The sequence below is a fragment of the Sceloporus undulatus genome, chromosome 3 (assembly GCF_019175285.1).
Source record: "Sceloporus undulatus isolate JIND9_A2432 ecotype Alabama chromosome 3, SceUnd_v1.1, whole genome shotgun sequence".
Taxonomy (NCBI): domain Eukaryota; kingdom Metazoa; phylum Chordata; class Lepidosauria; order Squamata; family Phrynosomatidae; genus Sceloporus; species Sceloporus undulatus.
In genome coordinates this window covers 3,477,068-3,498,686 of record NC_056524.1, presented here as the reverse complement: position 1 = coordinate 3,498,686, position 21,619 = coordinate 3,477,068, and the positions used below count along the sequence as shown (strand labels likewise).

Genomic DNA, 21,619 nt, shown 5'->3' with positions numbered 1-21,619 from the left:
ACAGGAGTAGGAGTAACATTAAGAAAAAATACCTTGCTCCAGAGTAGGACAAGGAGTAACCTCAAAGTCACCACTACTCTCCATTCCTGGTTGTGTGCCTTCAAGTTGTTTTCGACTTAGAGTGACCCTAAAGCCCTAAACTGGAAAATCTTGCCAAGAAAACCCTGAAGATTTGTTCAGAGGAGGTTTGTCATTGCCTTCCCCTGAGGCTGAGATGATGTGACTTGCCGAAGGTCACCCAGCCGGTTTTATGGCTGAGCGGGGAGTTAAACCCTGGTCTCCAGAATCATAGTCCATCTCTCCAGTCACTGAGCCACGCTGGCTGTCGGTTAGAGATTTTAGGACACAACAAAATGAATCTTGTCAGGATTGTCCCCTGAGACTAGATGCTAACAGCATAATCCTTCTTTATGATTTCTTGTTGTCTTGCAGAATGGTGATTAGCTTCAAGCTCAGGTTTATGGTGCTGCACCTACTGTGGAAACTTTCCAAGTTATGGAAAAATACAGCTCTGTTTCCTATTATCCTTACTTCTTAGTGAACAGGGCAGTAATTGTTGTTGTTGCTATGTGCCTTCAAGTCGTTTCTGAGTTATGGTGACCATATCATGGGGTTTTCTTGGTTTGCCATTGCCTTCCCCTGAGAGCATGTGACTTACTCAAGGTCTTCCAGCAGGTTTCATGGCCGAGACGGAAATTGAACCCTGGCTTCCAGAGTTGCAGTCCAACACTCAAACCACTATGCTATGCTGGCTCCTAACAGAAGCATTTACAAAGTTTAAATATAAATACATCCCATTTGGACTACAGTAATTCACTCTACATAGGGCTGTCTTTGGAAACTATTCAGAAGCTGCAGCAGCCCAGAAACCAGAATACTGACTGGGGCCAGTTATAGGTAACATATAACTCCCTTGTTAAAACAAGTTTACTGGCTACAGGTTCCCTTCTGGGCACAATTTAAAATGCTGGTCGTGTCCCTGAAATTCATTTGTTAGCTTTGGCCACCATATTCTCCAGGGAATATGATGTGTGGGTGAGAGCACAGCCCCCAAAGCAAAAAGAGCTCTGGGGGCCACATGCAGTCTATGCTTTCCCCACTCTGAAATGGACCTTTGGTCAGATCTAGCAGGCCTCATTTTATGTTCTTCCTATAAAATAAAAAACTGCAAGAGCACCTCAAAGAGTATCTGAAACTAAAGAATCTTAAGGTGCTACAAGATTCCTTTGCATAAGGGAAATTAATATAGGTTTGCACATTATCTTTCTTATTCCAAAACATTGCTGGTTGTTTTTAAAACTGTGTTTTTAAAGGTAGAGAATTAAGAGAAATGTTAACCTAGTCAGGGGTTGAACACATGATTCCTTCTTGCAAAAAGGCATTTTTTAAAAAGACCACTTCCTTTCTGTTCTTGAATACTATCTTTAGAGAAAAAACAATCTCTTGTCTCCTGTCCCCTTAATATCCTTTTAAAATAAACTTTCTTCTTCCTACTATCATCTCTGTGTTTCAAAGACAGATTAGAGATGAAATTGGTTTTGCTTGCAGGCATCTAAATTAACTTGCCTATCAAGCTGTAAAGTAGGACTCTTGTTGGTGATGTAAGACTTTGTTTTGTGAGGCTTGTGGTGATGAAAGCTGCAAGAATTCCTAGATAATAGTGGAGTTCAGCCAAGGTTAATTTCCTGAGGCTCATGAATCATCCATCTGCCTTGCAGTTTGTTGCTTACAGTTCCCTATATCTTTTTACAGTACAGAATAATAGAACAACAGGGTTGGAAGGGACCCTGAGGGCTGTCAGTGCAGGAGCTCCAGCAGGGAGCTGTCCAGCCTCTTTTGGAAGATGCCAGAGAAGGAGACCCCACCACTTCTCCAGGCAATGGCTTTCATTAGTGAGCCACTCTCATCATCAAGAAATTTCTTCAAACCTTCAAGCAAAATCTACCTTCCTGTAACTTAAAACCATCACCCCAGGAGGGTGACTAAAATGCTGAAGGGTCTGAAAACCCTGAAGCCCTATGAAGAGTGACTTAGGAAGCTGGGGATGGTTAAGAGGTGAGATGATCGCCATGTTTAAACAATTCCCCCCCTCCCTTTTTTTGCAACCACTCTTCTATCAATGGAAGATATTTTGCTTGCCATTTTTTGCTATTAACAGTCTCGCCACAGTAACTGAATAAATTACAGATCTCCAATACTTGCCTTCATCTTCTTTATGTAGAGTGGAGGTCATATTGAGCAAATACAGTTCAGGAACTAGAGCATATTGTATTTTAAATACTTTCTGCATTGTTATGTGGATTTTAAACCAATATTTCTTGATTTTGGTGCATGGCCACCACATCTATATGTGGTAAAGAGAACCTTCTTTATGGCACTTCTAGCACTTATTTTTTCCTAGTTTGTATATCCTATCTTGTTTGAATGTAGTACCATCTATTAATGATTTTAATGTAGCTTTCCTTTAAGTCTTCAAATGCCATTAACCTCTTTTAGAGCTTTGGCTCTCATCATCATCATCATCATCATTTTATTTTTTACCTGTCTCTCCTCACGTCTCGAGGCGGGCTACAACATAGTTAAAACAAAATCATTACACAAAATGCATGTATAACCATGTGTACCTTTGTTGTCTATAAATCACTGTGCTGGAGTGTTTGGTTTGGAATGTGCCTTAGCAGGGTTAAGCAAAACACCTTTGGTTTCACAGAATGTGAAGGTGGCTGTGTTGTCTGGTCCAGGTGTGAATGTGAGAGTATCTTGTGTTGTGAGAAACCTGGCTGGAGATGATGAGAAGGGTGTGCAAATAATTTCTAGACTCTTCCAGTGTGCTGCAGCTATTCAGGCCCATAGCCCTGTTTCTGTGCCTTGTTCACAAGAGGAAATGAATCCTTCCACTTCCAAGTTTTCCCTGCAGGTCTCTTGGAGTCAGGATTTTTCTCTGACATCTCATGAACTGCTTGAACTAGAGCCTGAATTTACCTGAATATTGTGCACTTGTGACTTTCTTTCTGAGATCTGCCACTTTCAGGTTTCGCAAGCTGCTTGGTGCCTGGCAGCCGCTGGACCTGGGAGCTGGCTGACCTCTTTGTGGTAAATGTCACTGTTGCTCAGTCACCCTCCGGACCTTGGATTCCATTGCCTTTTTTAAACCTCTGCTGAGGAGTTTGGTTTACTCTCTGCACTTATGGAGGGGCAGCTTGAGATCTGCAACAGACTCCACTATACCTGTGTGTTGTTTGACATCTATATATAATCAAAATTAGTTCATTTTATGATGTTGTACAAATTGCTCTTCAGCTCATTCTGCACTGTCAGCCAGCCAGCCAGCTCCAAGTTCTGGCTGAAGCTGAAAAGCAATTAAAAAGCAAAGAAACCATGTGTACCTTGAAAAGATTACAGCCTGCGATTACATACTCCATTCAAAGACACCCTTCAGAACAAAAAGTGTTACGCATGCAAGGCTTTCAGAAGTCATCTTGGATTTTTCTTCTTCTCTCAGAACGGGTTCTGTCTTGCATTTATGACTGGAATGAATTGCTGCATAGGTGCACTCATATGTGTGCCCTTGGGACACTTGTATGAAAACAAGGCAGAGGCATGTTGGAAAGATCTAATGACTGAAATTTGAATCTATCCAAACTGAACAGTCATAAACAATAGAACATTATCTAATTTAAGTGAACATTCTGTGGGTTATTAGCTCTGTGGAGTGTTTTAATTCTCTGGCAGGGTGGGCAACTGCCAGGGATTTTGGGGCATTTGGAGGACCATACTCCACTGCTATGCCTTCATCTCGGATTTGTTACTACTATTATTTTCTTAGGGAGTGTTTATGGCCTTGTATGCCCCTTGGGGAGACCTTGGTAAGATGTGCCACCCTATTTAACCCTTTGCAATAAAATAAAATCAAATATTTTAAAAATCAAGGTTTTCCCCAATTGCCCTCCAGAATGTGTGTGGGCATTTAGTGTTAAATATTTGGCCTTATTCAACCATAATAGGTCCCAGGGACCTTTTTTGAAGCAGAAGGTCAGCCAAAAGTCATAGTGCACTTCTGGTTGACTTTCTGCTGTACAATAGGCCCCTCTTGGGGAAGAATACAGAGAAACTGCCCCTGGATCCCTAGAAGGTGTGTGGGAGGGATTTTGGCAAAAAAAAAAAAAACCCCCATTTCGAAATCACATTTCATGGGGTCTCAAAGCTCTCAAAAATGGCTCGGGGGTGATCCTAACCGTACCAAATACTGTTCAGAACTATATGATACATATTTTGTGTCATAAAATAAATGCGCTTTACTTATATACTTGTTTGCGACCAGCAAAGTGACAGTGACAGTTAAAATCACTTTAACGCGTACAAATATGCATCGTTCTGTGAGCATGGCGTTTGTTTGCTCTTGTGAACGATCGATCCTGTTTTATTGTTCATACAATATTTTCAGTAAAGAATCAGAAAAGAGATATAGACAGCAACAAGGAACTGGAGTGCAACTAAATATCACATTGAATTGTGCACAGCATATCTTCTTGTTGTGTGCCTTCAAGTCATTTCTGACTTATGGTGACCCTATGTATATTCTTGGGAAGATTTTTGCAGAGCAGTTTTTCCTTTGCCTCCCTCTGAGGCTGAGAGAGAGTGACTTCCCCAAGGTCACTCAGAAGTTTTTCATGGCCAAGTGGGGATTCGAACCCTGGCCTCCAGGGCCTCCCATCATCCTCTTAGTTACATTAAATCTCTGCGGCATCTTAGGCATTTTCATCATTCCATGCTGTATCTTGCCAAATAATGTAGTTCTGTCAAAACATAAATTAACTCTAAATCCATTAAAAGAAATCATAAGAGGCAAGCGGTTCCAACAGACTGTCTGCAAATCAAGGTGAATTCGCATTATGTCTTCGTTTGCATCATTTGATTTAACAGCATGACTTGAATTGTCTTCTTACACAAGGATGAGCTTGGCTGGTTTGAACCAAAATATTTGACCTGAAATGTTGGAAGAGTGGGCTGGAGAAACTGGAACTAGACCAGCCAGACCAGGTGGAAGAGTCAACCATCGCTTGAGCCCATGTATATTTATTCCTTTGTTTACATGGATAGCCTGCTAGCTAGCTAGCCATCTCTACCAGCTTGCACTGCTTACTTTAGTGCTCTTTGTTCACGTGGCTTCTCCAAGGAAGGGGCATGGAGAGCTGCCCTTACCATGGCTTCTTATCTGTTGCATTAGTAGTCAGAGGATATAAAAGTATGTTTTTATCTGTTTAAAAAAATAGGTCAACTTTCTTAACAGTTGAGATTAGGCCTTTGTGGATAAAACAAGAGAGCCAGTGTGGTGTAGTGGTTTGGGTGCTGGACTAGGACACCAGGGTTCAAATCTGAGCTCAGCCACGGAAACCCACTGGGTGACTTTTGGCAAGTCACACTCTCTCAGCCCCAGAGGACGGCAAGGGCAAGCCCCCTCTGAACAAATTTTGCCAAGAAAACCCTTACGGTCGCCATAGGTAAGAAATTACCTGAAGACATCAACAGTAACAAAATAAAATGAATCTTAAGTAAGTTTGGGAGGAGTGTGTGGTATTTCTAAGTTATTTGGGCTGTTAAAATGGTCCAAAACATGTGCAGCTTAGATTGGCTCTTCACATTTCTAATAGCAACTTGAATGACCATAGAATCGTAGAGTTGGAAGAGATCACAAGGACCATCCAGTCCAACCCCATTCTGCCATGCAGGAAATCTCAATCAAAGCATCCCTGAAACATCACCGTCAAGCCTCTGTTTGAAGACCTCCAAAGAAAGAGACTCCACTCCACTCCACTCCAAGGGAGTTTGTTCCACTGTCGAACAGCCCTTACTGTCAGGAAGTTCTTCCTAATGTTGAAGTGGAAGCTCTTTTCCTGGAGGTTGCATCCATTGCTCCGCCTTCTAGTCTCTGGAGCAGCAGAAAACAAGCTTGCTCCCTCCTCAACATTACATTCCTTCAAATATTTAAACAGGGCTATCATATCACCTCATAACCTTCTCTTCTCCAGGCTAAACATCCCCAGCTCCCTAAGTTGTTCCTTGTAGGGCATGGTTTCCAGACCCTTCACCATTTTAGTCGCCCTCCTTTGGACACATGGCTCCAGTTTCTCAATGTCCTTTTTGAATTGTGGGGCCCAGAACTGGACACAATATTCCAGGTGGGGCCTGACCAGAGCAGAATATAGTGGCACTATTACTTCCCTTGATCTAGACACTATACTTTTATTGATTCAGCCTAGAATCGCATTGTCCTTGTTAGCTGCCGCATCACACTGTTGACTCATGTTCAACTTGTGGTCTACTTGGACTCATCACCAATGCTTAGGAAGTGTTTTTTTTTTCCTGATGGAGTTCGGTGGGGGATTCTGAGGGTTCAGTCCATGGAGTAGCTTTTCTAAGCTCTGCTGAAAGAGCTGGTGAATTGAATACTTTGTGTTAATAAGTCCTGTTAGTATTTATACAGCGTGTGTTTGTAGGTCTTTCCAAAGGAACATTTCATTAGGGTTGTTGCTGGGTGGAAAAGATTAAGCTCCCTCTTTCTGCAAACCTAATAAGAACTTCCTCCCTGCAGATGTGTTTTAATATACATGTTATTTAAATGCAAACGATTCATTTACTTTTGCATTTAGATTGACCCTTATAGTGTTTGCAGATGCTCCCGAAGAGCTCTCAAACATTTGGATGTAGAATGTTCTTTCCAGAAACAGCCTTAAGAATGCTGTCACTTCATAATTATAGGCCATCCTTTCAGTGTATAAATAAATTGGATTTAATTTTTAAAAGACCTAAAGGAACCCCATGGCATATTTGAGACAACTGGGAAGAAGACATTTCTAGTGTGAGCTTTTGTGGACCCTTTGCTTTGTTTTTGCTCATGTTCTGCAGCTTGAAGAACATGAACAAAAGATATTGTAAAGGAAGTATTCCACGTATTGCACATTTCCCCTTGACTTTCATAGAGTAGTATTTTACAGCCATACTACCAATGCACTAGAGAAAGACTTCCCTCCACTATACGTATGTATACCTGCTTATCTGGGCTTGTAGGCAAAACTTGTTTCCCACCTTTGCCCTATTCTTTATGACCATTATTACATTGATACTAATCACTTCAACATGTTTTGTGTGTTTCTATTACTTTTTACAATACTTGCCTCTGTGCCTTTCTGTCCACAGAGGCTTCGCTCTGTGCATCTGATGAAATGGTCTGTGTCCATGAAAGTTAATGCTTCAAATTTCTTCTTCCCAGTTGAATTCAAAGATGCTCCTGGATTACTTTGTGTTAGTCTCTTTTTATGCTAAAATAGCAATATAGTAGGTGTGCTTCTATACCGCTTATCAGTGAGTTAGCACTGCGTGGTTTACAATGCTTAAGCCAATTGCCCCCAACAAGCTGGATACTCATTTTACTGACTTAAAAAAGGATAGATGGCTCAATGGACCCTGGAGCCCCACAGGATTGAATTCACAACCTTGTGGCTGTGAGTTGTTGTACTGGCATTTAAACAGTGTGCCACTTTCTTAGCTTCCAAGATCTGATAGGATCTGGTGCTTTGTGGGTATTTAGGTGCTAAAATAACATCCTTCCCAAATAATAGTGATTTCAGCTTTGAACATCTACTTTTCTGGATAGCTTTCAAAATCTCTTAACCAGAATTGGAGCTGGCAGCCCTGGCTGGAAAGTCAGACAAAAAGTAACTTTTCAAAGCTCTGATTAGCAGCTGGGTCATATGGCTTTGTTGTGGGTTTTGTTTCTCCAAAATGGAAGTGTGGAGGCTACAATCTGATGCCAAAAAATGCCAGAGGGAGTAAAGAATTTTCTTTCAAATACTGTACTGGGCATCCTTTAGCGGTTTCTCTGCAGCAGGCCCTGGATGTGGAAATTCAACCATGAGTTTTATTTTGGAGGAAGTAGATTCTGCACACTGTGGTTTGTGTGGAAATGGGAGTGTTAAGCCTTAGACCCTTTGCATCCTGTTATATCTTCCTCCTTATGAAGCATTTTTGTATTACCTTTCGATCATATTCCCAGGGCAGCTCTCAAAAGGAATCAAACAATTAAAATATAAGTTAAAAAATGAGAGTCACCAAAATATAGAAGCAATCGAAAACAATTAGCAGGTTTAAATAGCTGTGTGACGGAGTTGCAACACGGGTCATTCTATGCTAGGAACCTGTTGGGTTTGGTCAACTTTATACTACTGTATTTTGTATAGCTTGTTTTGGATAAGAACTCAACGACATTTGTGGATTTCTTCTTGAATTTGAGGGAAAGAAATTCAGATGTTAAGAAATACAGTTTGGAAGCAAATATGACATTCATCCTTTCCTGAAGGCATCAAATGTTTTATGTCTCACCTTCAGAACAGAGAGGTCTTTTGAACTGGGCACCTGAATCAGTATGCCTACAATCCTCATAGAAAATGCCTGTTGCTGCTAACCTGGATAATAAAAGCAGAACTTAATGGGATCTGTTTGGCTGGCAAATCTCAAATCTGGAGCTCTGCTCAAAAACATCTGTGTGACTGATTCCCCTTCTTGGAGTGCCTTTCAGTCTCTCCTCCTGTAGAACTGCAGAGCTAAGCTAGCTTTGTGAGCAAGTTTGCTATTTGGGTTGCTTCCTGAAGAGGCAAAGCAGTAGATGGGACACATGAACATCTAAAATAAAAACAAAATTGCTTGCAGTCTAGAAATGGCAAGTTGTAGTTCTCCTCAGGAGTGACTGAGCCTGGATAGCTAAGAGAGTATGGCTTTCTCCCTTTGCTGTCTTCAGTTTTGGAAACAGATTCCAGATATGCTGCTTCCAGGTAAGATATCCAAAATGGCTTGGTATCAGAGATCGTGTAAACAAGCTGCTTTGCTTCAAGCATTTGGACTCTTACTCTATAATTACTAGTATATATTGACATATTGCTTCCTTGAAAGTGCTTGAAATATGGAAACTGTGGCCCCATACAGACAGGCCAAAATAAAGCTGCTTCAGGCCACTTTGGAGGTATGCTGTTTAAATGATGCATGTGTTCTAAGAGTCCAGAAGCTGTGCCAAAGCCACGATCCAGTCCTAAGGACTGGAGCGCAGCTTTGGCGCAACTTCCAGACACTTAGTACTCATGCATCATTTAAACAGCATACTTCCAAATTGACTCGAAGCAGCTTTATTTTGGCCTGTCTGTATGGGGCCTGTGTGTGCCTGACTAGAGAAACCGAACATCCCACATGAAATGAAAAGTGTGGACTGATTCACATAAGCTTCTCCATTTCAGGGATTGTCATTTAGCTTCTGCCACCTTGGCTGTGATCTGGCTTTGGGCTGCCAGTGCAGATGGTGGCTAATTGGTAATGGAAGCCGTTAATGGGCTGAAAGGATTACGCGAACTGACTCTCAGGTTAAACCAGAACATGTCAAGAGTTGCCTTGGATCTTATTTGCAGTGCCTCGCTTTCTATACTGCAGCCTACATCTTCAAGAAAGCTGTCCTCCTTTGACTGTCAAACATAACTGTGCAACTTATTTCATTTGCAGAATCCTAAAACCAGAGAGCAGATTGAAGACTTGTTACGAAATGGAAGAAATAAGGAACTCCGGGACCGTCTGTGCCGCAGACTTACGTTTGGGACTGCTGGGCTCCGCTCCGCTATGGGAGCTGGTTTTTGCCGCATCAACGATCTTACTGTGATCCAGTCCACACAGGTGAGGGCAGCAGAGAAGGCAGTAAAGCTTCCCCAGTAGCTTTAATACAGTTTTCTCCAATGTTATGTCCTGTGGTCTCTGTCTTCTTCAAGTTGTCACGAAACCTCATCTTACTAACTGACAATTTCGCTTTCCTGTACGAAACCCTTCCATAGTGAAAATGAATCTTTGTGTAATACTTAGCATCATCTGTCCATACCATATTTCTTCTTTTGAAAATATTTGTGTGTGATTCTTCAGGTGGAAAGGTTTCAAAGCTGCTTACATAAGTCCAGTAACAAACAAGACAGTCCCTGCCTGCAGGCATACAATTTGAAACAACACACATAAAAGGAAAAAAAGGATGTGGAGGGAGGTGAATGTTGGAGTAAACAGGGAAGAGATAGGCAGTTGTTTTCAGTTGTCTGTGCCAGGGACGTAGCTAGGATTTTAGGAAGGGGGGGGGGTCCAGACTAAGTGCCACCATTTAATGGGCTTGGATGCAGCGGCACAGCACACACCATTCTTTTTTCAATGGAAGGGGGGGTCCGGACCCCAAGAACCCCCCCCCCACCCCGGCTATGGTCCCGTCGTGCTTATAATTCAGTTTTCTCTGTTGTTGTTTTTATTTGTGTACTCTCAAGTCATTTGTGATTCATGGTGACTCAAATACAAACCTCTCCTGGAGTCCTGAAAGTTACTGAGTGGGGTTTCCATGGCTGAGCAAGGATTTGATTCCTGGTCTCCCAGAGGCCCAGAGTCCTAGTCCAGTGCTCAAAACCCTACATTATACTGGTTCTCTAGAATTAGTTAGAAGCTGAATTATAGGAGGACATGAGAGCTCAAGAGTTGTGCCAAAAATCTTTATGGCAGTATCGGGAATTGTGTGGCCCATCACATGTTTTTGGACTTGAGCTCCCAGCATTCCTCACCATTGGTGTGCTGGTTTGGACTGATGGGAGTTGTAGTCCAACAAAATTTTCCCCCACAGTTTCTCCCACGAAAATGGAGGGGTGACTGTGATTCCTTTTGTAAAATGTGCTAGAGACGGTAGTTAGGTGAAAGTACAACAATTTTGTTCTGGAGGGCTTTTGTTTTTGCTCCAAGGAAAAAGTGAACATGTTGATATGTCTCTGCACCGCTGAGGAAGCAGCTGGGTTTTTTCACTTTCCGACTTGCATGTTTTGTTGACTCTGGAGCTGTTCATGCTCTGACAGCATGGAGGGCACGTGCTGCCTTTGTGTTTTGGTCTGCTTGGAAGCATGGGGAACTTCGGATTGGCTGATAAGCCGTAATTGAGTTTTCTTGGCAGAAAATGTCAAGTTCAGTCACCGGGGAGCCTTCCTGGCTCTAGGCCATCTTGCTTGCTTTGTAGATTGTGTTCTGTACTTCGGGTTGTTTGCTTGGGAACTATTTTTGGTTGCATAAGTAAGCATTCTTTGACTGCAGGATGAAAGCAGATTTGCACCTGAACTGGGAAAGTTCTTGGAGATGCTTATTTGTTTGTGTTCTGCTAGGAGCCTTTTTCAGATTTGCATTTGGACTGCCATCAAAGCCTTTGCAGGACTCTTAGCTGTATTGGTGGCTTCAAACTGGCTTTAACCTGCCTTTGACATTTTTTTAAAATACAGTTGACCAGAGGGGGAAAATGCATGTATGTTGGGAGGAGGCAGGTTTGCCATACTAAGTTGTGACAGTGTGCTCTCCAAAAGGGGATGCCCACAAAATCTGTTACACCTCAGCAGAGAGTTGTGAAGCCTGCCTCTCAAGTCACGCACTACATCAGATGCCAACTTGGCCAACTTGCATGCAGGATTAGAGCTGCTGCTGTGACCAGCCACTTAGATTAATTTTTCAGTTCAGTGCGCAGACCTCACCTCATGGTTGTACCCGTAGACAGAAATCTTTTTTAAACTGCACGTAAACAGATGCCCAGGAATGCACAACTAACACCACACCGCCCGTGTATTCAGAGGTGCAAATGAACAAAACAGAAGCCACTCTTCATTTTCCTTCAAGCAGACTATAGAAAGCCTTCTCTCTGCAACACAAGCACATCTGTATTCCTTTTAGAACATAACTCAGATATATGGGGGTTCCCTTAAGATGTCTAGGACTTAATAAGACAACACTGGTATATTAAAATAGACTTATAGGCAAGTTGCCAATGGTTTGAGTGTTGCACCATGACTCTGGAGGCCAGGGTTCAGATCCATGCTCAGCCATGGAAATCCACTTACCTTGGGTGAGTCACACTTTCTCAGCCTCAGAGGGTGGCTGACCCCCTCTGAAGAAATTTGCCAAGAAGCCCCTGTGATAGGGTTCGCCTTATGGTTGCCATAGGTTGGAAACGGCTTGAAGGCTGCCACCACCACCACCACCACCAACAACAACAACAACAACAGCAGCAGCAGCAGCAACCACAACAACAAGATCTGAGTTGGCAGCCAGTGTAGATCATGAAGAATATGTGTGGATGCCCCTCCCTAGCCAACAGATGCCCTTATGAACCATCTGAAACCCCATATAGAAAGCAGTTCAGTAATCTAGGTGTGAGGTTACTAGGGCATGGGTTATTGCATGTAGAAAGGGCCACAAATGGCAGGTTAGCCAGACCTGGAAGTAGGCATTTGTAGTCATTGTAGACACATAGGCAATGATGGATCAAGGAGTATTTACTACCTGTCAACACTCCTGTTCATCTTCCTCCTCCTCCTTCTTTTTAAGTTAAATATTTTTATTTATACAGTATTCAAAAAGGTTCTCAGCTACACACAATAATGTTCCAGCATAACAAAAGGAGGAAAAATAACCACATAAGTTGCAAGTTTCTATAAAAGTTGATCAGATGTCCAAATGCAAGTCCATTTGAACATTTTATCTGTACATAATTCTTTCAAATGTTGCAGGTATTGTTAGATCTTCTATCCACTGGGTCACAAGTGGAGGAAAATTATCTTTCCAGTAACAAAGTATTAATCTTTTAGCAGTCAAAGAATGTGAACAGGATACTTCTGTTGGCCTATTGCTAATTACCAAGAAACAAGTAAATAATTCATTAGTCAGAATTGCAGTGTTGCAGTTCTTTGTTTCATTCCTGCTTGGGACCCTTGCTTGATATATTTATTTATAGATAACAGAAATGTATATATGGAGTTTGTAGGTTTGGATACTTGGTTGGCCTCAGTTACTGTCTCTAATATTAAGGGAACTTCAGATACTCAGGTTAAACTGCAGGGCCAAATCTAGATCTTGACAAATGATTCAGTTGTAGGTATTGCCATTTTGCTGACAGATATAGTTTAAACTGTCTTTCTAAAATTGAAAAATGCAAAAACTCACCATCAGCACAATATATTTAAGGTAACAATCCCATTATTGGCCCACACTTTCCATAAAAATGGTTCCTTGCCAATGTTCACATCTGGGTTCCCCCATTAAGTATATTTGGCATGTGTGCTTGGGTCAAATTGCAATTGATGAGACAGTATTTGCCAGACAGTTCTCATTGCTGAAATTGTTGGCCAGAAGACTGCCTTTTTTTAAAGAGAGAATCAAGTTGTGTAAATTTAAATAGAGGTGCCAGAAATGAAGACTGCAAAGCAAACCATGGTGGATTAATATGCAAAAGGATCCTGGAGCATCTTTGAGATTATCTGGAATTACACAAAAGTGCATACTACCAGCTTCTTTCTTTCAATTGGTCTCAAAGGTGCTACAAGATTCCTTTGCATAGTTACTTTCCTAACATAGCTATTGGTTGCTTATTTAAAGTAGATATGTTCAAATCCTATTACAAAGTAGAATCATAGAATCATAGTATCATAGAGTTGGAAGAGACCGCAAGGGCCATCCAGTCCAACCCCATTCTGCCATGCAGGAACTCTAAGTCAAAACACACACGACAGATGGCCATTCAGCCTCTGTTTAAAGGCCTCCAAAGAAGTAGACTTTACTACTTTCTAAGGGAGTGTGTTCCACTGTCGAACAGCCCTTACTGTCAGAAGGTTCCTCCTAATGTTGAGGTGGAATCTCTTTTCCTGCAGCTTGCATCCATTGCTCCGGGTCCTAGTCTCTGAAGCAACAGAAAACAAGCTTGCTTCTTCCTCAGTGTGACATCCCATCAAGTATTTAAACATGACTATCATATCACCTCTTAACCTTCTTTTCTCCAGGCTAAACATCCCCAGCTCCCTAAGTCGTTCCTCATAGGACATGGTTTCCAGACCCTTCACCATTTTAGTCGCTCTCCTTTGGACACATGGCTCCAGTTTCTCAATGTCTTTTTTGAATTGTGGTGCCCAGAACTGGACACAATATTCCAGGCGGGGCCTGACCAAAGCAGAATAGAGTGGCACTATTACTTCCCTTGATCTAGACACTAATATATATGCCTGATGTTAGGTACGATGTGGAAGGCTGAACCATCCCGATTAGATTGGTAATTGCATCCTTTTCATTGAAGTTCTAGGAGGAGATAAGTTCCCCTCAAAATCTCCTAAGCAATCAATTTAGTTTTTGAAAATACTTGCAAGGTGTAAGTAGAGGAATTCCACTCATAGCATAAACAATTTTGTTGTTGTTACTTTCCTTCAAGTAGTGGTGGTGACCATAAGGCAATCCGATCATAGGTATTTCTTGGCAGAAGTTGTTCAGAGAGGGTTGGCCTTTGCCTTCCTCTGAAGCTGGGAAGGTGATTTGCTCCGTGTCACACAGTGGGCTTCCATGACTCAGTGGGGATTTGAACTCTGTTCTCTAGAGTGCAGAGCCAGATCTTGAAAGGCTTGCAGCCTTGTTGAAAGTTGTGTATGTTATTAGAACAGACAATATCCCTTTGCCTGTCGAACTTAAATTTCTAGATGGTGCATATTATGCTGGACAAACTGCAAGATACTGGGGAAGAACAGAGCACAGAGGCCTAAAGACATGAACCAAAAGTTTAAAAATGGGCCCTGGTTCAAACTGCAGTTAATCCCAGAAAACTTCTCTTAACCGTCTTTTCCCATTATTTCCAAACAGGGATACCAGATGCAGAACAAGCCATGGTCTTAAACTTTAAACCCTGGTTTAAGATCCTGGCTTGTTTTGAACCTGAACATAATAGTTTCTGATTTGGTTGTAAATGGGAAATTGATGAATTGAAAACTTCCTGACTTATCACAACACATTGAGAAGAGAGAAAATGGCACAAGTGTGGAGCTCTTAGGCAAAGGATTAGCCCATCTTTAGCTAAATTTAGGTACAATGATCTCAAATGTGCCTTTACCACAGAGGAATTCAAATCAGCCTTGAGCACTTTCATCACATATTCTGCAGGGAGTTGATTCAGGCACTCTGATGTTTTATACTGCTATCTATGCATAAAGGGTTATGCTTTTACAGATAATCCCGCAAGTAGAAAAGAAATATTTCACCTTTTCCAAGTGCAAAATACCCTGGCTGCTGATTTCACTTGATTTTGATGAACTTTTAGCATCAATTCCATCTTTAGCATATCTGAAGTGTTACGTGGTTCCTCCTTCATCTCTGCTTACAATATATAGAGCAAGCATTTTTTTCTTTGGTTTCCCACAAGACCAGCGCCATGGTCATGGCTCAAATCATGCACCATAGGCCCTGATCTTTCTGACTCAGCATAAATACAACATTTAGAGAGGCGCAGAATCTAAATGCTGATTAAGCTCCTGGTATTTCAGCCAGCACACAAATCTCAGTCATGAGACTGCTGACTGACCGGTTAACATGCTTATCTGATGCGCACATGAAGACTGCACTACCAAGCCTTTTCCTTGTCATTGTGATTGGAGCATGGATTTAACTGAGATATCATGAAGGAACTTAGGATGTGCAAATTCATACAAGAAGTGTGCACAATGCTTCATACGGCTTCTGTTCTGGACAGCAGCGTAGCCATCTTGCTTTCTAGAATCATAGAATTAGAAGAGACCCCAAGGATCATCCAGTTCAATGCCATTCTTCCATGCAGGAACTCACTATCCAGGCACCCTGATAGATGGCCATCCAGTCTCTGTTTAAAAACCTTCAAAGAAAGAGACTCCACCACCGAGGCAGTGTCTGTCGAACAGCATTTACTATCAGGAAGTTCCTCCTAATGTTGAGGTGGAATCTCTTTTCTTGGAGCATACATCCATTGCTCTGGGTCCTAGTCTCTGGAGCAGCAGAAAACAAGCTTGCTCCCTCCTCAACATGACATTCCTTCAAATGATTAAAGAGGACTATCATATCACTTCTTAACCATCTCTTCTCCAAGCTAAAAGTACTCGGCTCCCTAATTCGCTTCCCATAGGGCTGGGTTTCCAGACCCTTTACCATTTTAGTCGCCCTTCTTTGGACATGCTCGATCTTATCAATATCTTTTTTGAATTATCATGGCCAGAATGGGGCACAATATTCCAGGTGAGGTCTGAACATAACAGAATAGTGTGGTACTATTACTTCTCTTGATTAAACACTATAGTCGTATTAATGCAAACTAGAATTGTATTGGCTTTTTAAACTGCTCCTTCACATTGTTGACTCCTGTTCAACTTGTGGTCAGAGCCCACTGCAACAACAACAGATTTTCAGGTAACATGTTTTTGGAATTGTTACTGTGAACCACTTTGAGTCCCTTCGGGGAGAAAGGTGGAATAGAAATTAAATTAAAAAATAAAAAATAAAATAAAATAAAGACCAAGTTACACAGGCACGTTACAAATCGCCATAAGGGATGTCCTCAGGACGTCCTAGGTTTAAAAAGGGGCGTCACTTCTTGAGGCCCCCAAGCCTAATACGTCCTGAGGACGTACAAGATGGCGGTGCCCCATCTACATGGGGGCTGCCATGATGGCGTCACGAATGCGCCGCCTCCAAATGAGGCAGCGCAGATGTGATGCCGTTGCGCCGTGCAAAGGCGCTTAGTGCGCCCTTTCATCGGAGCAGGAAGGAGCTCTGAAATGGTGCTCCTTCCTGGTGTTGCGTCACTGGGCGCAGCCTTTAGATGGCTGCGCCCAGCGACGCAAGGGAGAAAGGGGCCAAGCGGCCCCTTTCTCCTCCTCCCCACCGCCATGGGGTGTCCTTGGGGCTTGAAGCCCCAAGGACACCCCTTTCCAGGCCTTGGGGAAGGGGCCTTTTGCCGCTTCCTCGCGGCCTGGAAAGCAGCGGATCGGAGCCTCAGCAGCTGCCGCTCTGGCCACTGAGGCCCTGATCCGGCGGGGAAAGGGGCGGGTGCAGGCCACCGCTTTTCGGCGGTCTGTGACGCGCCACAGATTCACTTTAAGATACATGTCACAGTATGAGAGAAGAACATCATGTGCTCCATCTTTATGGAATCATTTTCGGTTGTTGTGGGTGAAAGATGTCAATATAACACTGGAAGTAATTTGACCTCTTACCTGTATGTTAAGTTGTCACCTGTTGACATTAATGACAACTACCAGGAGAGTTTTATCCAGCACATCTTTGGAGTGGTAAAACTTTTACAGGCACACCTCAGTTGACAAAGGACCTCCTCTTTGTTAAGTCTTTTTATTCCTGCCCACCTGCACCTTTTCTTCCCTGTCCAGTCTACCTGGAGAGTGAAAGAGGAGAGTGAAGGAGGACTGGAGTAACACAGATATTTTGGTGCTGGGTTGTAGCAGCGTGTCTGCTGTAGACAATCCAATAAAGCTTGAAAAAAGAATTCTACTCTAGCCAATCCTACTGTAACTTCCAAAGATACAGCAGTGTTAGTATGTAGAATCAGTATGTAGAGAGATCTTGTAGCACCTTTGAGACTAAGTGAAAGAAAGAAATTGGCAGCATGAGCTTTTGTAGATTTCAGTCTACTTCCTCAGATGCATTTGGTGGAGTGGAAGCCAGGTACAGACATATGGATAACTGGTCTTTGTGCATGGAGATGAAGTGGCAGATCTGATTTTGCAATAGGACTATCCTGTGGTGAGGGGAATAGATCAATGTACAGCACCCCCCTGAGAATGTGGTCAGATAGTGCCCTACATTCGTCAGTTCTATTCATTAACGGAGATATACCGGTGTCTTGGCTTCATTTGCTGTGAAACCATTTCTCTCACCATAGGCACTGAACAAAACTTTCCTCCTCCTACCTTCCATCCCCATCCCCTTTCCCTTGTCTGTCAGATCTTAAATTTAAGTCCCATACCTTGGGGCAGGGAGTGCTGTACCATTTATCTTGTAAACTACTTTGGAAGGCTTTGTGGCTAAAGGATGTGTGAAAGCTAGAATGACTTAAATGAGCAAATAATAAAATTCTACTATTGCTACTGCTGCTATTACCGCTAATGATAGTTATCAACAACAGCAAGATTCAGCTTCCCTTTCTTTGATTTATTATCTGTTGCACATGTGCGAAGGAGAAATCTTTATTTGTATGGTACAGAACCTTTACCTACCCTGTGCCAATGGGATAGGAATGGTTTCGAAAACCTAAGCAGATAAGAGACATTTTATATGCAATTTCTTCCTTTATTTTGCTGCAGGGGATGTACAAATACCTTGAGAAATGTTTTTCAGACTTCAAGCAACGAGGTTTTGTCATTGGATATGACACACGAGGCCAGGCGACCAGCAGGTGCAGTAGCCCAAGGTAATGATTTAGTTCACAGGGAATAGGAATAGCTCAGTCCCTCTTCCAGGTAGGGATAAAAGGTTTCATGAAGTTTCTTCTCGAAGGTAGCAATTGGTAATTTCAGTTGTTTTTACCTGCTGTGAGAAAGTCTTTGAAAACTACACAGTTTCCATCAAGCAAATAATTGTACCTCTGTCTTTCTTTCTCAACTATTGGCTTGTAGTAACTATTCCAACAACTTCTTATGAAATCATTTCTCTCATTAAAAGCACTAAACAAGACTTTCCTCCTCCTTTCCTTCTCCTTCCCCTTGTCTGTCGAATCTTTGACTACACAGTTTTCAAAGGCTGTTGGCAATTTGAGACTTATTCTGTGAAACAAAATCCCCTGCAGCTGTTCTGTGCAGAAATCATCCTTTTCTGGACAGGAAACAGTCCTTTTCCGTGTGCAAAATAATATTTCTGTAATTGCTGTAATTCACTGTCAAATTTGCACACATTTGATTTTCTGAGTTTAAATTAATACCTATGTATTAAAATATTATTTTCCATGCAGAAAAGGCTGTTTCCTGCACAGAAAATGATGATTTCTGCTCAAAATAACCTTGTGAAAATTTTGGACAGAATAAGTTTGGAACAATGCAGATTCTCATCAGTCAAGGATTCTTCTTGTCACAGTTTCTCAACGTTAAAAACCCCATGTTTTTCAACCATTTTTGCATTTTTAAAAAAATATTATTTACTGATAGAAGAAAAAATTAGAGGTCAAGAGGAAGAAATCTAGGTGATGCAGCTGTCCTGACTGTCCGCCTGTTAATGTCTAAGGCGAAGTGACTTGGAGGTATAAACCCTTCCACATAACAGATCAGATTTTATTCTCACGGGGCAGGAGAAGGTCCTTTGTTTGGAGGAGCTAAGGTATACACTGCAGAGGTTCAGGCCATGGATCTGTTAGCGCTCATGGTTCCACTCACATTGCACATCGCTACGTCTCTTCACTTATTATAACAGCAACATAAAATTTCTTTTTATGATAAAGCTACATTAACTATAGAGGCAAAATTGGGCTCTTCAGAAATGGACAGGGGTCCATCAGATGCCCAGGAGCTGCAACTTTAGATCTTTGTTTTCTTCAACACCTCCTTGATTCAAGAAGCAGTTTGATTATTCAGTATGAGATCAGCATATAAAAGAAGCTCTGCATGTTGTATTTTCTTTGAGTTTAATTCCTTTATAATTCCAAATATTTTTTGTCCCTTATAAACATTAAAGCAATTAAACTTTGCCTTGGAGGGAGGTTATTGAGCAATGACAATACTGGGGTGCACAATGACATAACACAGCTCACAACAGGTCTCTGATCCAGAGAGTGACAGATCACAGCTTAGGTGAGATGTATACTCAGCATCAAACTGAATGCTGGCCCAGCTCTCCATCTTGCCTTTACTCCTGTGACTTAATTTTGAAAGTGCCACATGCTCCCACCTGCTGACCTATTCCTTGGTCGCTTTAATATTTTGTATTTACAAAATTCTTGTGAGGATATTTTAGCAAGGGAGAGTGTTATTGGCAATATTACCATTGGTAATCAATGCTATGCCAACTTCAGTTTCAAATCTGGAGCAGGCCTTTCCTCAAAGCTTGACCCAGTGAGGATGCTTCCAGTAGAGCCCTTAATATCCGCTGAGATTTAGTTCCAGCCCCCCCCCCCCGTGGATACTTCATGGATGCTCAAGTCCCATTGTATACAATGGCATAGTAAAATGGTGTGTGTCCCTTATATAAAACGGCAAAATCAAGGTTTGCTTTTTGGATTGGGGGGGGATGTTTTCAAGCTGTGGGTAGTTGAATCCATGGATGCAGAATCCGTAGATAGAGCCAACTGTACATCTGACTATACCGTCATACTGTTTTCTTGGCTTAGAACTTCAAGATGTATGAGCACTGGAGTTAGCTGATCATTACTTGTCCTCCACAGACTGGCGAAGCTCACGGCAGCCGTCCTGCTTGCGAAGGGCGTCCCTGTCTACTTGTTCTCAAGATATGTTCCTACGCCATTTGTGGTAAGTGTTCCTCTTCCCATTATGATTGATTACGTAGTTAGTAGGTTTTGAATTGGGTTCTACTCTCCACTGTGAATCTTTATTGAATTCAATGGCAGTAAAGTGATTTTTGGATTGAATACATTGTGTTTGTGTACTGTAAGGCAGGGCTGTGGAGTCAGCATGCCACACTTTGACTTCAACACCTACGTGAGTGGTAAATATGTATTAATTAATAACAAATTTACTGTAGTAGAATGTTAGCACAAGACATTGAATCATCACCACATGAAGCATTATCATTATTATTATTATTATTATAGTTTAATAATAATAATAATAATAATAATAATAATAATAATAATAATAATTATTATTATTATTATTATTATTATTATTATTATTATTATTTCTATACCGCCCGGTGGCAAAGCCAATCTGGGCGGTGAACAACATAAAAATTTACAGAATAAAATATACATAAATATTTATATTCCCTTCCCCCCCCCTTAAAAAATTATTAAACACTTAAATGTATTAAAATGGGACTATAACAATATATAATTATACTATCCTAAACTAAACCCCAAAACCCCCAGCAATCCTCACCATCAGGGGATGGGGCCACGAGAGGAATAAGGGAAATCGGGGGCCCGGGAGCCTGGGCCGGGAAAAAATTTAATCTGGAAAGGCCTGCCGGAAGAGATCCGTCTTGACAGCTTTTTAAAAGCTGTCTAAAGATGTTAACTGTCTAAAGAGGTTTATTTTTCTAATAATAAATAATAATAAAATCTTTATTTCTATCCCGCCCTTCCAAGAAGATCAGGGCGGCTTACAACAGTGCAACAGGTGCACACAAATACAAAGTTAAAAGCACATAAACATCAATATACAAAATAAAAACAGCAATAAAAGCCCCATAGCCCGTCCTCATGGCCACGGAAGAGGAGGGGAGGCCCACAGGATCTTAATCGGGGAATGCCTGCTTAAATAGGAAGGTCTTGAGATCCTTCCTAAATTGGGCCAGGGTAGTAGATGAGCGGAGCTCGGTGGGCAGCGTGTTCCAAAGGGCTGGGGCAGCTGTAGAAAAGGCCCTTCTAGAAGTAGAAGCTAACCTAGCCCCAGGCACCTTCAGCAATTGCTGCTATAAATGTACACAGTGCGGTACATACAAATGATTAATAAAAATGCAACCTGCCAATGGCATACAATCTACAAAATACGTACAGTATAAACAATAGGTAATAATATGACATAGAATTGTTTAAAATAAGCAGGCAACAATTAAAAGCAATCATCAG

The 21,619-nt window shown here is 41.8% G+C and overlaps 1 protein-coding gene across 6 annotated transcripts in view; it reads left to right on the top strand.

Annotated features, from left to right (window-relative positions):
* PGM2L1 (phosphoglucomutase 2 like 1) overlaps positions 1 to 21,619 on the top strand; it is a 47,476-nt gene that overhangs the window by 10,561 nt on the left and 15,296 nt on the right. For all 6 annotated transcript variants that reach the window (XR_006102884.1, XM_042457666.1, XM_042457664.1 and 3 more), the window contains exons 3-5: positions 9,544 to 9,711; positions 18,189 to 18,295; positions 20,255 to 20,339. Coding sequence is in view for 5 of the 6 variants with exons in the window: in XM_042457666.1 (XP_042313600.1) it covers positions 9,544 to 9,711; positions 18,189 to 18,295; positions 20,255 to 20,339 (360 nt within the window). In the remaining variant the exon portion in view is untranslated. The remainder of the gene's footprint in view (positions 1 to 9,543; positions 9,712 to 18,188; positions 18,296 to 20,254; positions 20,340 to 21,619) is intronic.